The following is a 15,861-nucleotide window of genomic DNA, read 5'->3' as shown; positions in this document are numbered from 1 at the left end:
GAAAATATCTCGAAAAATTATAAATTTAGACATATGGAATGTTATCTAAAAATTAAAGTACGGTAATGGTACTTTTCAATAGTGATATAAAATACAGGGTGTTTCATTTAAAATTACTGAGAAAATAATGTACTTGCGTTTTGACTCACCTTGTATTTGATATAAAGAAAATTAGCAATATCAATCATTCTTAAAAATTTTGACAATACGTAAAAAAATATGGCATTAATAATCCATTGCTGTTTTGCTTATTTTTTATTTATACAGGGATTTGAACTTGTTACGATTTTCATATAAAATTGGTTATAACTTTGTAAATACCCTGTATAACATAACAAACCTTTATATTTTTGTGATGGAGAAGTTAACAGGATTTCGGATTTAAAATAAAATATAGGGTGTTCCATTTAACAAAACATAAGTTTGGTCTGCCACTGTGTTATCGAACACCTTGTAACATTCTAACTAATTTTGTGATGTGAAGCTCAAAGGTGGCTAAAATTTTTGTTATTAACTTTTATTGCTATCTATTACTATAGCGGGTCTATTGAGCTTTACACCACTAATCAATCACCCTGTAGACAGTTTGGATTTCGTAATGGCTTCGGAACAGTAGAAGCTCTGTATAATTTCACAACTCTTGCCCAAAAATGTTGAGACCAACAAAGAGATCTTTTCGTCGCATTTATAGACTATGAGAAAGCTTTCGACAAACTTGAACATAACAGTGAAAAATCTCTATAGGAACCAACAATATGTGGTAACATTAGATGAAAATAGCACAGATGCGCAACAGATAAGTAGACGAGTGAGACAGGGCTGTGCACTTTCACCATTACTATTTATTATATACTCCGAAGATTTATTTACACAATCACTTAAAAACTGCACAGAAGGGATCAAAATAAATAATGAAAGTTAGAAAGACCTACAGACGCTACTAAACCTATTTTGTGATACTGGGACAGTTTGGTTTGGCAATAAACTTAAAGAAAACAAGAACTATACATATAATAGTTATCAGTAAGAGGGGAAAAGTCATAACAAGGATTCAGATAAAAAATGAAGATATTGAATAAGTGGACAAAATGAAATACTTAAAAGTCTGGATTACGGAAGATATAAATCTGAAATAATAACTTCGATCAAGAATATAGCAATCAAGAGCAGCTTTTTTGAAGATGAGGAAATTTCTGAGTAACCAAAGACTCAATCTGCAAATTCGATATCGGATGGTAAAATATTATATCCACTATATTCTTCTTTACAGGTCTCTGAGAAGGTAACTAAATCCTAAAATTTCAAATTGCCAATGTGCAAGATACTGTCAGGTAAAATAATATAAATTATGCCAATATTATGTGTGCACAGTTTTTAAGTTATACAATTTTAAGATTGTATGAATGTTACTTACATGTAGGGGTGAAAAAAACTACAGGTTATAACCGAAAAACCCGTTTTATTTTTTCGCAATAATCGGTTTTTCCGGTTGTTTTTGTCCCGGATATAATATGTTTTTTCTTTTTAAAGTAATAACCGGTGAACAACAGGATAAGTTACCTCTGGAAAAAAATAATAAATTCAGAGAAAAAATAGGGAAATATTTCGCTACCGCGCGCGCGAATATGACATTTTAAGCTGACCGAAACCGATTTCACAACAATGAAGACTGATTTCCACTGATTTCTATTTTCGATCCCAATTGGGTAGTTCCAATTTCCAGTTTCCCCTTCCCCATTGCACTATCCAATGTCCAATATATGCCGACGCCGCGCCGTTTATATATCGATCGATTGATTATCGGTATCGATATATTCCTTCGATAGTATCGATATCGATAAAGTGCAATGTAAATGTAACATTGCAACCTATTGGGTATTGACTATTGATTAAAAAACCGAACACCGGTTTTGGAATAACAGGTTTTTTGACCGGTTATAACCGTCAGTTGAAAGTAACTTGTGAAGCGGTTACGATTAATTTCTTTTGGGATGCTAATTAGGGGCTTTTAGGCTTTTACGATTTTACCAAAAGAAAAGGCACCAAATTTATTTTGAGCTTAACTTGCTTACTTTTGTTGCTAGAAACTTAAAAATAAACAGAAAAAAAGGTTTTTTAAACGCTTTAAAAAGTTGTGATGACTTATGCCAGAAAATTGCTTAATTTTTTTGGTTATTTCATATTGAAATATTTGATTTGTAATTTGACGAATAAGAACCTACTTTTCATGAGCTACAACTCTGCTTCTACTGGGTTTACAGACTTCATAGATAAACCATTTTTTTTCACTTTTTTATAAGCTATATTTTGCTAAGAATATTTTTTTCGATAAATACTTACTTTTTGAGTTATTTGCGAAAAACCGTCTAAAACGTGGTTTGTTTGTTGAAAAATGAATACATATTATTCACTGGCAAATAACTCGAAACGTACTGACTTGTAAAAAAACTCTATATAACAAAAGTTGCTTAGAATTAGTCAGTTTATCCTCTTCCGGGCTTATTTTGAATGTATGCTTTTCAGAAGTTTCTTTATGAGAAGGGGTAATAACCCCAGGACTAAAGCACACATCGACACAACGACGTGTCTTAGTAGCGACCCTGGGCACCAGGTACTCCGGAAATCAATTCTGATGGCATATTCGTGTTTAGCGACCCCAAAAATCCGTGAGTAATTCGTTTACATCAATTTAATGACGAGAACCCTCGAAACTACAGAAGATGACGTCCCTTGTAGTGACCTTGGGCACCAGGTGATCCGGGGGTCAGTTCTGAAGGCGTATTCGTATGAAGTGACCTTAAAAAAACCCCCGAATAACAAAATTTGGTCCTTTTTATGCACTTTAAAGTGCAATTATGCATTTTCACCCATTTTTGAGCAGCTGACTTTTTCCTGACGTCATGCCATCCTGAACATAATCCAAAAACTGCAAGTCTCTAGGTGCTGTATTTAAAAATCGACTTATTCGGGTGTTTTTAGTGCTAAATTCCCTCGTCTATAATGAGTTTGGGAGATAACGTGTCTCCCTGTCTAATTATTCTTTGGATTCTTATATCTACTTATTACGTTTGGATCTTTGCGTAGTAGTACAGTCATAGTTGCATTATTGTATATGTTCGCGATCAGTTTGAAGTACCGACAATCTATACATGTTAGGGACCGTTCAAGTATTACGTAACGCAAGTTGGGGGGGGGGGGTGTCAAAAATCTTCAAAAATTGCGTTACGTAATACTTGAACGCTCCCTTAGCTATAGATCAGGGCGTATCTGTAAAAATATTAGTACATTTATATGTTGAGAGGTGACTCATATTTTTTTGTAGAAATTACTTGAAAATAACTCATATAATAATATTTGAGTTATCCTCCCACTTAAAAAGGTACGGAACGTTGTTTAAATAATCAAAATGTCAAAAAATGAATGAAAAATTCGATTTTTTTCTTGGTTTTTTTGATTATAACTTTAAAAGTATTCATTTCCCAGAAAAGTTGCACTGACATAAAAGTTGCGTAATTAAATTTCCTACAATATAGGATGAGTTAAGAATTTAAAAAATTGTCACCCTTGTTGCAAAATAGCAATAATTTCGAAAAAAAAACCATAGAAAAACAAGTATTCGCATTTTAGGTTTTTAACCATTTATGCTAGACTTGGGACATATTTAACCCAGAAAAACTTTATGAAATAATAAAACAATACTGTAACTTTCATTAAGATCGGTTTAATAGATTTTGCAATCCAGCTTTCGCAAAAAAAATTTATTTTTTCAAAATGTTGCAGGACTGAAAATAAAGCTGAATTTTTTTTTACATATATAAGAATACTGTACCTTTCATTTGCAATTTGCAAAATTAAAATTGGTTAACTACCACGACGTCAGGAATTTTTTTTTAAATAAACATTAATTTTTGGTGCTACGCGCACGACAGCGTATACGTTTGCTCTGATTGGGCATTCCAATGACCTTTGATAATGATTGATAAATATTAATTCTTAGTACATTTCGATATAAATAAATAAATTTGTTTATTTCAAAATAAAAACACATACTCTGTCCTTTAAAATAACATTCTTTATAGCAAAAGCTTTCTTTGTTCATAAATTTTAACTTAGAGAATGAAAGTTTATTATTTTTAAACTAATGCAATTGTTTAAACAATATTTCACAAACAATAATCAAATTACATAGTTTGATATGTATTTGTGGAATTAAAATATTAAAATACAACAAAATAAGTATAGAGTAAGAAAATATTATATTAAATAAGTATTGGAAGAAATTTTGCTGGAAATCAACTTGTGTGAATCGAACACCGCTGTCCTGCGCGTAGCACCAAAAATTAATGTTTATTTAAAAAAATTCCTGACGCCGTGGTAGTTAACCGATTTTAATTTTTCAAATTGCAAATGAAAGGTACGGTATTCTTCTATAATCTATAATATGTAAAAAAATTTCAACTTGCTATCTGCTTTATTTTCAGTCCTGCAACATTTTGAAAAAAAAAATGAATTTTTTTTGCGAAAGCTGGATTGCAAAATTTATTTTGCAAAATCTATTGAACTGAGCTAAATGAAATTTACAGTATTGTTTTACTATATCATAAAGTTTTTCTGGGTAAAATATAAAGGTCCTAAGTGTAGAATAAATGGTTGAAAAACGTAAAATGCGAGTACTTGTTTTTTATGTTTTTTTCGCAATTATTTCTATTTTGCAACAAGGGTGACAATTTTTAAAATTTTTAACCAATCCTACATTGTAGGAAATTTAATTACGCAACTTTTATGTCAGTACGACTTTTCTCGGAACTGAATACTTTTAAAGTTGTTATAATCAAAAAACGAAGATAAAAATCGAATTTTTCCTTCATTTTTTGACATTTTGATTATTTAAACAATGTTCCGGACCTTTTTGAGTGGGAGGATAACTCAATTATTTTTATATGAGTTATTTCCAAGCAATTTCTGCAAACAAAATGAGTCACATTTCAAAACAGATGCGCCCTGGACTACTATGTGTATGCCAAATTTCATGTCAATCCAAGCGGTTCTTTAAAATTAGGAGGTTTTGCAATATTTTACAATCAGTAAATGGACTAATCTCACAAGTCACAATGAGCCCAGCTCTCAATTCAATACATTAACTTGATCATAATAAAAAAATATTGTATCTCCATTAACTCCAATTAACTTACAATTACGATACTATTCAGTACCTAGTACAGTGCTGGTGCTTTTTGGTACAGCTCAAGTAAACATAACCTCAAAAAATATTTCATTGTTTTGACAAAAATATCAACAAGGTTATTATACATTATGTGAACATCTCATCGTTCACTGTCAAGGTAAGGAATAAAGAGTTATCTACATTTCATCAGTTAACATTTATCCCTAAAGTGTTAATATCTTTAAAATACACAAATATGTGTGCAACATTTTTTGTTTTAGTTTAAAATAAGCAAATAAGTTTTGAAAAACATTTCGGGAAGGCTAAAGAATAATAGATAGTGCAAAACTCACCTCCAATTTGTGCATGCTCTTGATCTGGTCCTCCAACTGCTTGGTTCGCTCCAGGCTCAAAGCCATCTGCTCCCTAATTTTCTGCAAGGCCAAGGGGCTCATTCCATATGAATCGATGGTGACGGTGTCGAAATCATGTCTTGCTACCTCATCGTGGGTCGTGGGTAAGACGGGCATGGTCTGACCGGAAGCTGAAGCAACCCTTCGTGAATGTTCTATACATAACACTATACGTAACACTCTTGTTGACAAAGAGAATAATAATAATCAGCAGCTATACCAGTTTTAACAAAAATTATGTTATCTATGAGATAAATCAAGCGCCTTATTAACCAGAACCATATCCACAAAAACACACTCAACACATTCGTTTTGTTTATGTTCTCCATATATGTACTTTGTGACAGGTACTTAGTTTTTGTTGAACAAAACACAGTTAACAGTACTTAAAATTATAGCAATGCACTAAGGGGCATGCGTTACCGATGAAAAGCAGAATAACAATTGTTTAGGTCTGATGAACACGTTAAATTAGAAGCCAAGTGAGGAAGCCACTGTTATACGTTAGTTGGGGAATTGTTAGTAACTAAACGACAACGACAAAATAAATCCATGCGATGAGAGCACTTTAACCATTGTTTATACGGGGGAGATTTCAGAAATAGCTATTTAATATTTAATAATCATATTGTACAACAGTATAATAAACTTCATCTTTATGAAATATTTAGTGAATGGTTTTCACACAGTATGATTTTATACAAAAAACTCAATACTGTTTAAAGCAATCAAACAATATTATAGAATGATAATATTTTGTCATTTGTCAACATTGTGAGATAATTTATCTCCTGATATCTTATCGCCTATCAGCTTTGATGATATTATTATTTTAAATCTATTATAATACTTTTATTGTCACTTATAAAGTAAAGCCTTGTAGGAAAAGTGAAGATTATTACTGAAATCTTTTAAATAATGTTCAAGCCGCCTATCGGTACAAGAGACAAGAACTCCTTCTTCTTGTTGTTCATTGGCAGATGAACTTGTGTGTGCTCGTTTTCACGCTACGTCTTATTGTACGTTTTGTGTGTCATGCAAAACGTACGACAAAACGTACGTTTTGTGAATAAGCGGAGGACAAATCCTATCACACAAAACGTACAATAAGACGTAGCGTGAAAACAGCAAAACGTACGTCTTGTCGAATCGAAAAAATTTAATCCGCTTATTCACAAAACGTACGTTTTGTCGTACGTTAGGGCTTAGGGGGACTTCTCTATTATATATAGAAGATGAAGTACATCAGATCTTGAGTCTTACTCTGTCAAATGATTTCTATAAGTCAACCAGACACAGAAATGCCAGTCTATTATACTCTAGTGATTTTTCGGTAATTTGCTTTATAATGCTAAACCCTGTTGTTTATCTGCTAAACTTATCCTCTGATTCATTAGTTCTTGTAAGATTTTAATTTAAGTTTTAGGGTAGCATTAACAATTTTATACCTCTGTAGTTTTCTGGTAGTTTTTAATCTCCTTTTTTAAATAGTAGAATTAGTTTGCTCGTTCTCCATTCTTCCGGTTATTTTATTGTTTTATAATTTTGTTAATTAATGTTGTTAATTGTTCTGTCATTAATATATATATATATATATATATATATATATATATATATATATATATATATATATATATATAGCGACTGTTTTACAGCATCCTAGGCCGTTTATCGCAATTCGAATGCCATTGTTTTCTGTTTTGCCATGAATATATTTCTATATTTCTTCTGTTCATGGCTATATTGATCCATTTTTCCCAAGACTTCTTTGGTCTTCCTTTTTTCCTTCTTCTTTTTGGGACCCATTTCCAGGTTTTAATCGGTAATCTCTCATCATTCATTCTTCTCATGTGTCCGTACCAGGAAAGTTGTTTTCTCTCTATGGTATCCGTTAATGTTGTCTCTACCTTACTACCTTCGTCATTTCTTTTATTCTATCTGTTCAAGATCGTGTAATGTTAATCTACATCTACAGCATATTCGCCAAAAATTGTTCTCTACTGCCATTATTCGATTCTGCATTTTCTTACTTATTGTCCAGATTTCTGAGCCATATGTAACTGTACTTTCAATCACTGTTGTATATAGTTGTTTTTTTGTATTTTCTCGTATATCTTTGCTCCATAGTAATGAGTTTATCTGACTTGTGATGGCTCTTCCTCTACCTAATTTTTGTTGTACGTCTGTTTCGTCGTTGCCATCTTCCGTCAATGTAACTCCCAGGTATTTATATTCTTTAGTGTTTTTTATTATTTTTCCTTCTAAGTCTCTTCTTCAGAACCGTGTTTATACACATTTTGAAGAGGGTAGGGGACAGGCAGCATCCCTGTCTTAGAAAATTGTTAACCTGAAAGTATTCTGAGTGCCCATCTCTCGTATTTATACAACTGCTGTTTCCATGGTAAAAACTTTTCACCGCATTAATGTACTGTGGATGTACATTGTTCTCTGTCAGGGATTCCCAAAGTCTATTTACCGGCACACTGTCATAGGCGTTTTCGAGTGTTTTCGAACTGACTAGCATATTGCTGAAATTATAATCTATTTCTGCTAGTTTTTGCAAGAATTGCTGGGAGTTTTTGATAAAATATGTATACTGTGTTAGGTGCAAAAAATGTAATTTTCGTTACACCAATAGTTGTGGCTGTGGCTTAATCCCATATAACAGAAAGCAGAAACCTTGTCACGTAATATGTGTTGAATTCATTAATTAAGTACATATTATATATGTCACATGCTAACAAAGATATTTCTTTAGGTACACATACAGTATTTTCTGGTTATTTCTATATAGACTGCAAAACGGAGTAGGAACAGTAATAGGTCTATTCGCGGAGCAAATCCTGAACTTACCCAAAGGGACAACGCCTGCGCATTACAAAATTGGACGTTCGATAAGGTCGAATTTTTCCCTCTGAACAGCTAATGCGCAGGCGTTCTCCCTCTGGGTAATTTTAGGAATTGCTCCGCGAATAGACCTAATATAGAAAGAGTTTACCAACCTGAGACAGCGGTAACATCTGGTAGATTACTGGAAACTTTTTTCTTGGATCGTTGTAATGTCCTTTCGAAATCGGACACAGCATCATCGAAGCCATCTGTTGGAAATGGGAATTTATTTGCTGTAGTTCTCAAGTAATTCGGCGATGGAGTTGTTTGCTCTTGAATAGTCTGAAAGTTAAAAATTAAAATCAATACACACTGTAATGACACCACGGGATTCGCGCTGAATGATTTCTTTATACCAATTTAGAAGTAAAAAATAAATATGAACAAGAAATAATAGTTAAGCGCGACTTCAAGAGACGTACAAAGATTTAGACAAACAAAATTTGAAAAAGAGTGTCAGGCGATAGTAAAGGAAAATAAGAAAATCAGACAACAATTATTTACAGATAATCGAGAGTATAATAAAAAAATATGAAAATTTTTTTAAGAAACGCTTTTCTTTAGCTACGGGTGAATAACATTAAAAATATTATAAAAAAATCAACTAAAAAGCAAAAAATAAAAAAATTGAAAAATCTAACACATTCGTCAAAGAAAAGCGTGGCGCATCTTCATCGAATAAAAGTTTTTCGCCCCACGCTTTTCTTTAACGAATGTGTTAGATTTTTTAAATTTTTGTTATTTTTTGATTTTTAGTTGATTTTTTTATAATATTTTTAATTTTGGTAATTATGGCCGAAATGGCCATAGAAAGAGGGTAATGATCTCTGAATTGAAAATAAAAATAATGCCTTTATCTACCTACGTTCTTACTCACGTATTGAGTACAATGAGACAGTTTCGTTGATCTTTACCTCGATGAAAAGATGTGTTGTGGAGTGCAACTATATAGACCCCCACGTCTCTGCATTCATCACCCTTTATTCCTTGCAAATTTTAGAAGGATGGGGAATAGGTATAAGAGAGAATCTGTTTCCGAACTAAGAAATCCAAAGATTTTATTATTTTTAAACATTTATTTGTTTGAAAATGGAGTCTTTTGGTTTCGACAAGTTGTTAATAGATGTCGCTATAGCGTCTGAATGTTAATTATATTTTATAATTGACAGAAATGGCAAAGATTTTTATTTTCTTTTCAGAGCATCATTACGGTAGCTTTCCTGATGAGAACTAAGGGGTTCGAAATGGCCATAGAAAGAGGGTAATGATCTCTGAATTGAAAATAAAAACAATGCCTTTATCTACCTACGTTCTTACTCACGTATTGAGTACAAGGAGACAGTTTCGTTGATCTTTGCCTCGATGAAAAGATGTGTTGTGGAGTGCAACTATATAGACCCCCACGTCTCTGCATTCATCACCCTTTATTCCTTGCAAACTTTAGAAGGATGGGGAATAGGTATAAGAGAGAATCTGTTTCCGAACTAAGAAATCCAAAGATTTATTATTTTTAAACATTTATTTGTTTGAAAATGGAGTCTTTTGGTTTCGACAAGTTGTTAATAGATGTCGCTATAGCGTCTGAATGTTAATTATATTTTATAATTGACAGAAATGGCAAAGATTTTTATTTTCTTTTCAGAGCATCATTACGGTAGCTTTCCTGATGAGAACTAAGGGGTTCGAAATGGCCATAGAAAGAGGGTAATGATCTCTAAATTGAAAATAAAAATAATGGCTTTATCATTTTTAATTTTATTCACGAATTATTGAAGACAAGCGTTTCTTAAAATTTTTTTTTCATATTTTCTTATTTTTACTTTTTAGTCTTACACTTTTCAAACATTAAAATATATCGTCATGTTTATTAAAACATGTATAAAACATATGATGTACAAACATGAAAAGTAGTCGGAATCAGAAAAAAAAAATTGAAACTTTATTGTTTATTTATGAAGCATAACGTAAACAATTAACGTAAAAAGTGAAATTATGTATAGTTCATATAATTAGCTACAATCTGTAAAAGTTTCAAGTTTCTTCATTGCAAAAAAAACAAGAGAATTTAAGCATTTTCCGTTAAAATAGTTTTTTTATTTAAATAAATAATAAACATAAAAAAATTATTGACTATTTGTGTATTGTTCCTGTTAATGCATATGTCTGCAAATTTTTAGTCATTTGCATTGAAGAAAAGGCAGTCAAATTAACGTCCAAAGATTTGACTAATTGACCCAAACGATTGAACTAAAGAAAACCGTTTAATTAATTAATACGCCAAAACGAATTCTAATGTTAATTGTAGCACAAAACGTCTCTACCGGTGGTTTTTCTAAGACTACGATAAAAACACGAATTTTTTGAATTCGAGTTTTGGTTAAGTTTTGTTTCGTATTGTATTGAAATTTTGACACGAATAAGCGCCGATTTTTATATAAACAAATATATGAGCGTTCAAAATATGAAACTTTATTGTTTAATTATGAAGCATAACGTAAACAATTAACGTAAAAAGTGAAATTATGTATAGTTTATTTCATTAGCTACAATCCGTAAAAGTTTCAAGTTTATACATTGTAAAAAACAAGAGAATTTAAGCATTTTCCATTAAAATCGTTTTTTTTTTATTTAAACAATTAATAAACATAAATAAAAATTTATTGACTATTCGTGTATTGTTCCCACGAATGCATATGTCTGCAAATTTTCATTCATTTGCATTGAAGAAAAGGCAGTCAAATTAACGTCTAAAGATTTGATGCAAACTATTGAAGTAAAGAAAAGCGCTTAAAAAATAAGAAAATACACTTCTCCAAGAAATTAATGCACCATTGATGTCTCGAATTTTCTAAGCCTGTTGACCGATTTAAGTGATTTTCTTAATATGTTACAGCCTTATTCTTTAACAATATCGCTGTAATAATATTGTTACTAGACAGGTAAATTGTCATTGTATACCTGGTGTACCAATCAAACAGATTTTTTCTCAAAGTTCGCGTGACCCTGTGGATTATTCTAGCAGTTACAAAATACTGAAATTAAAACCCAACTACAGCCTCATGTTTTCTTAACATTCTGTTTTTTGATTCATTCGCGTATGTTGAATAATAAAAAAGTTAAGTAGTTTAACAACTAGCCTTGTTTTTCGTCAATACAGGTGCTTTTAAATAAGTGTGGCAAACTTTAATGGGTAATTCTTTATGAAAAAATAATGGCAGTTTGCTTTATACACGTATGTCCGCAAATGCTTCGTTTCCAAGATAGGGGGTGTTGAAATTTTTCTTACAAACTGACGATTTATTTATTGCTCTAAAACCGGTTAATATGTATATACAAATGGAATTTGATGGGTTTTAAGAGTTAGTTATTGCGCATTTTTTATATACAATCAGGAATTTAATATTCACTTATATAAATTACTTAAATCGGGCAAGTTTAGGAAATTCGAGACATCAAAAATGACCCATTTTTGATGGTAGTGCGTTAATTTCTTAGAAGTGTATCTACTTAAGTTTGAGTTTTGTTTAAAATAATTGTAATTAGTTAATCTTATGATTATGTTTTATAAAACTGCCCTAACAATATGAAGGCGTTTCTTTGTTTAAATTAAATTATAATAATTATAATTATTACAAATTTCAACTACTCATACGGTGTTTCGAGGTTTTACTCGTTATAATTTGTATATTTTCGGTTTTCTCCTAATGAATATTCTGTACACATACCGTTTGTATTTGCATTATAATTCACACATGCACGAAGAAAACTGAAGGATGTTTAAATAAGGAAACAACCTCTGTTTACCACAAGAAATGTGATTTAAACATATTTACAGAATTATTCGTATAGGTATAGGAGAATATGCCTTGATTCACAAAAAACTTCTATCCTTCCTTTTCAAAACGACGTTTACTAGAAGTCTTTAAGATTTATAGAATCAGAGATACGATATTTCAATTTTTGCCACTAACACCATTTTTGAGATATTTTTTGGCATTGTTCTAAATATATATTTTTAAGTTGCTGAAAACTATTTTTTTATATATATTTTTGACATATGGGGTAGTTTTTAGGATTTAAGTGTGGCAATTAACCAAAATTGTTTTATATAAGCAGGGAATTAAATTTTAGATGATTATAGATGCACTACAAAAACGTTTGAACCTATTAAACGATTTTTTACAATTAATTTTATTAAAAGGATTAGTTTTTAAGATTATTCAAAGGTTGAGAATGTATAAAATATTTCAATTGCATAATTTAACATGATTTAAATCTATAAAATGCTTTAATATTCATGGTTTTCATTTTTTCTTCAATAAGGTGTGGGTTTCACCCCTTAAAAATAAAAAGCTGACCTAGCGCATATATAACTTTTGAAGAGAGGGGTAAGGTAAGCCAATTCCATTTTTTTTTTAGCAAAATCGATCCAGTTATAAAAAAATTAGAGGTATTGACTTGTTTTCCTTCACAGTGACTGGGCTATTAGCATTAATTTATTGTTCCTGGTAGTTTTATTTGATTTAGGGCTAGAACCATAAATAGACTAGAAATAGTTAGATACATTTTTGCACGATATGACCGACATGCTGATCATAACTGACATATTCTGTACCTAATGTAATTCAAATAGAAAACATGAAGTTTCTGTGATTAAATATTTGTGTAAGTTATAAAACTCATTAAAAAGTAAATGAAACAATAAAAAAGTTAGAATGTCAACCTTCTAAAGATAATTTATTATTTCCAGGAAGCTGATGTCTCGGAACTTTTTAAAGTCTCTAACGACATGTGTGCGACACTATTTTTAGCATTTGGTAATATTCTATCTAAAGACAACAATGATGGTAAGCGGCTATTATGTTTTGACTCTTTTAGTACCTACTAATTAGTCAACACAATAAAATGACTGGAAAACAAAAGTAAAGCTATAATTTACTAACATCAAAGCAAAATGTTACTTTTCAATAAAATCTTTTATGATGTTCGTTATATGCCACGTTTGCAGTCCCAGAGTTGTATGTTGTTGAGCATATTTGTAATTAGTGCTATGATTCGTTGTCCAAACGAATGGACAACAAGATAATAGCAATAATCACATATACAGTATCCGCCAAAATAAACAGTACCGAATATAAAAAAATATGTACCATGGCGTTGCAAACAAGCTTCATAACGTTTCTGAAGATCATTAAACATATTTAAGAAAAGTGCTTGCTGCAAATGCTGAAAATAAGTTATTATTCTGTGCCGTAGTTCTCCAACAGTTTCTGGCGGATTTTCCGAGCGAAATATGGAATTCTTCATCATACCCCAAATGCAGGCATCAGGTGGTGTTAAAAAATCCGGTGAATGAGGTGGATACTCGAAATCTGTCCGACGAGAAATTATTCCACCGTTGATATCTTTCTGACACTTATTTTAAACATGGGCCATTATTCCGTCCAACTTCGTATGAGCGGAAATTTATGTTCTACTAAAAAATGGTTTTCTTCGGTAGAAAGAACCATAATGACAAAGATTTTAACCATAACGCAATGTCAAGTTGACATCTAATGGCAAGTATACCAAATATGATAAATGCAACTTGCGTGCACAATTTCCCAGCCCTCTTAATTTCGGTACTGTTTGGCGGATACCGTATGTTCAACAACATACACAACTTTGGAGAAATACCGGCAGAATGGCTGAAGTCTGACTTTATTGTGCAATTCCAAAAAAAAAACAGGAAAAAATGCGAAGAATACCGTACGATAAGCTTTATGAGTCATCTCCTAAAATTGTTCCTAAAGATAATCCATAAGAGAATTTACAAGCTGTGTGAAATTCAAATTTCTCCCTACCAGTTCGGATTCATAAATTCTGTTGGTACTAGTGATGTTGAAAAAGTAACTATTCGTTACAAAGTACTCGTTACTTACGAATACCGAAAGTAACGATTACTATACAGAGAGGCAAATCGTTACTTTGATCACTTTGAATACTCTGATTACTTCGTTACTTCGTACCAATCGTATCAGAGCGAGTACCTACCTATTTTGATTTTGAGTATTGTATCTACTCGGTTGATATCAGTTGATATCGGAGTCGGACCTGTATTCCACGAGTGTTCAGTATCAGTACAGTTAACTAAAATTTTATCTATGAAGGGCGAAGGCTATGAAGAGTTTTACAAGATTTTTACAGGGCGCTGAAAAGTAGCTGAAACAGAGGGAGGTATATCATTTAACAAAGCATGCACCCAGAAACAGATGTCTATACGATAAAATACGATTTGTCGAGGTAGATAATTCACAGAATTTGACAGATGTCAGTTCTTTTGAAAATGAAAATGCAACACATTAGATTTTAATAATAAATACACACTATTCTTATCAGGTCTAGAAAAAAATAGCTTAGATTGACCGGAAAATATGTAGAAATGATAATATTTCTAGACTATGATCATCAACTTTAATTTTACATGTAGGTATGGCATTGTTTTTATTAGACCAGGGCATTTAACACTAAAAACACAGGAATAAATATATTTTTAAATATAGTAGGTACATAGAGACTTGCAACTTTTTGCATTGTATTTAGGATTAGGATGACGTCTGGAAAAACGTCTACAATACAAAAATAGGTGGAAATGCATTATTACATTTTAAAGTGTATAAAACGCATCGAAAAATGCATAAACATGTTAAAATCAGTATATTAAGTGCCAGATTTTCTAATTTCGGGGTATTTGGGGTCACTGAACACGAATTTGGAATCAGAACCGACCTCCGAAGCACCTGGGTGCCCAGGGTTACTGCTAAGGTACGTCATCCAGAATTTCGAGGGTTTATTTTTGGCACTTAATTGATGCAAACAGATTACTCGAGATTACTGATATTGTGGAGCAGCAATGGCAGAACAATTACATATCATTTAATTTCTATCCATTATATAGATCGATGGAGGTCGTTATATCGGATCTAATACTTATACGAAAAACTGAGAAATGCGATTCTCGATATGATTACCGGTACTTAAATACAAGAGTAATCATAGCAATCAAAGTATCCTACTAATACTAATAGAAAATATATGTACATACTTAGAAATGCGATTCTCGATATGATTACCAGTACTCAAATACTTCGGACACATTATGCGAAATGAATCCAGATATGCCTTCCTACAAGCCATCCTTTAAGGAAAAATATTTGGAAAGCAACGTTAAGGAAGAAGAAGAAAATCCTGGTTAAAAACCTTAGAACCTGGTGCAACACAACATCTGTGCAGGTTTTTCGCACTGTGATAAAGATCACGGAATTTTAACACTTCCATCTTTATATATTCTAGACACGGTTTGTTTAATTCGTAAACACCTTCATGTCTTTCCAGCAAGGCCCAATCATCTTTACT

At 31.7% G+C, this 15,861-nt stretch overlaps 1 protein-coding gene across 5 annotated transcripts in view; it reads right to left on the bottom strand.

Annotated features, from left to right (window-relative positions):
• LOC114325140 (KN motif and ankyrin repeat domain-containing protein 2) overlaps positions 1 to 15,861 on the bottom strand; it is a 117,237-nt gene that overhangs the window by 51,506 nt on the left and 49,870 nt on the right. For 2 of the 5 annotated variants that reach the window (XM_028273087.2, XM_028273088.2), the window contains exons 4-5: positions 8,580 to 8,748; positions 5,518 to 5,744 (exon numbers count right to left, since the gene is read on the bottom strand). In XM_028273087.2, the coding sequence (XP_028128888.1) occupies positions 5,518 to 5,744; positions 8,580 to 8,748 (396 nt within the window). Of the gene's footprint in view, positions 1 to 5,517; positions 5,759 to 8,579; positions 8,749 to 15,861 lie in introns of those variants that run through there. The other 3 variants (XM_028273089.2, XM_028273090.2, XM_028273091.2) reach the window with 3 other exon arrangements.

This window comes from Diabrotica virgifera, chromosome 10 (assembly GCF_917563875.1).
Source record: "Diabrotica virgifera virgifera chromosome 10, PGI_DIABVI_V3a".
NCBI classification, from domain to species: domain Eukaryota; kingdom Metazoa; phylum Arthropoda; class Insecta; order Coleoptera; family Chrysomelidae; genus Diabrotica; species Diabrotica virgifera.
The sequence above is the reverse complement of the archived record's forward strand: the minus strand, read 5'-3'. Positions and strand labels throughout refer to the sequence as shown.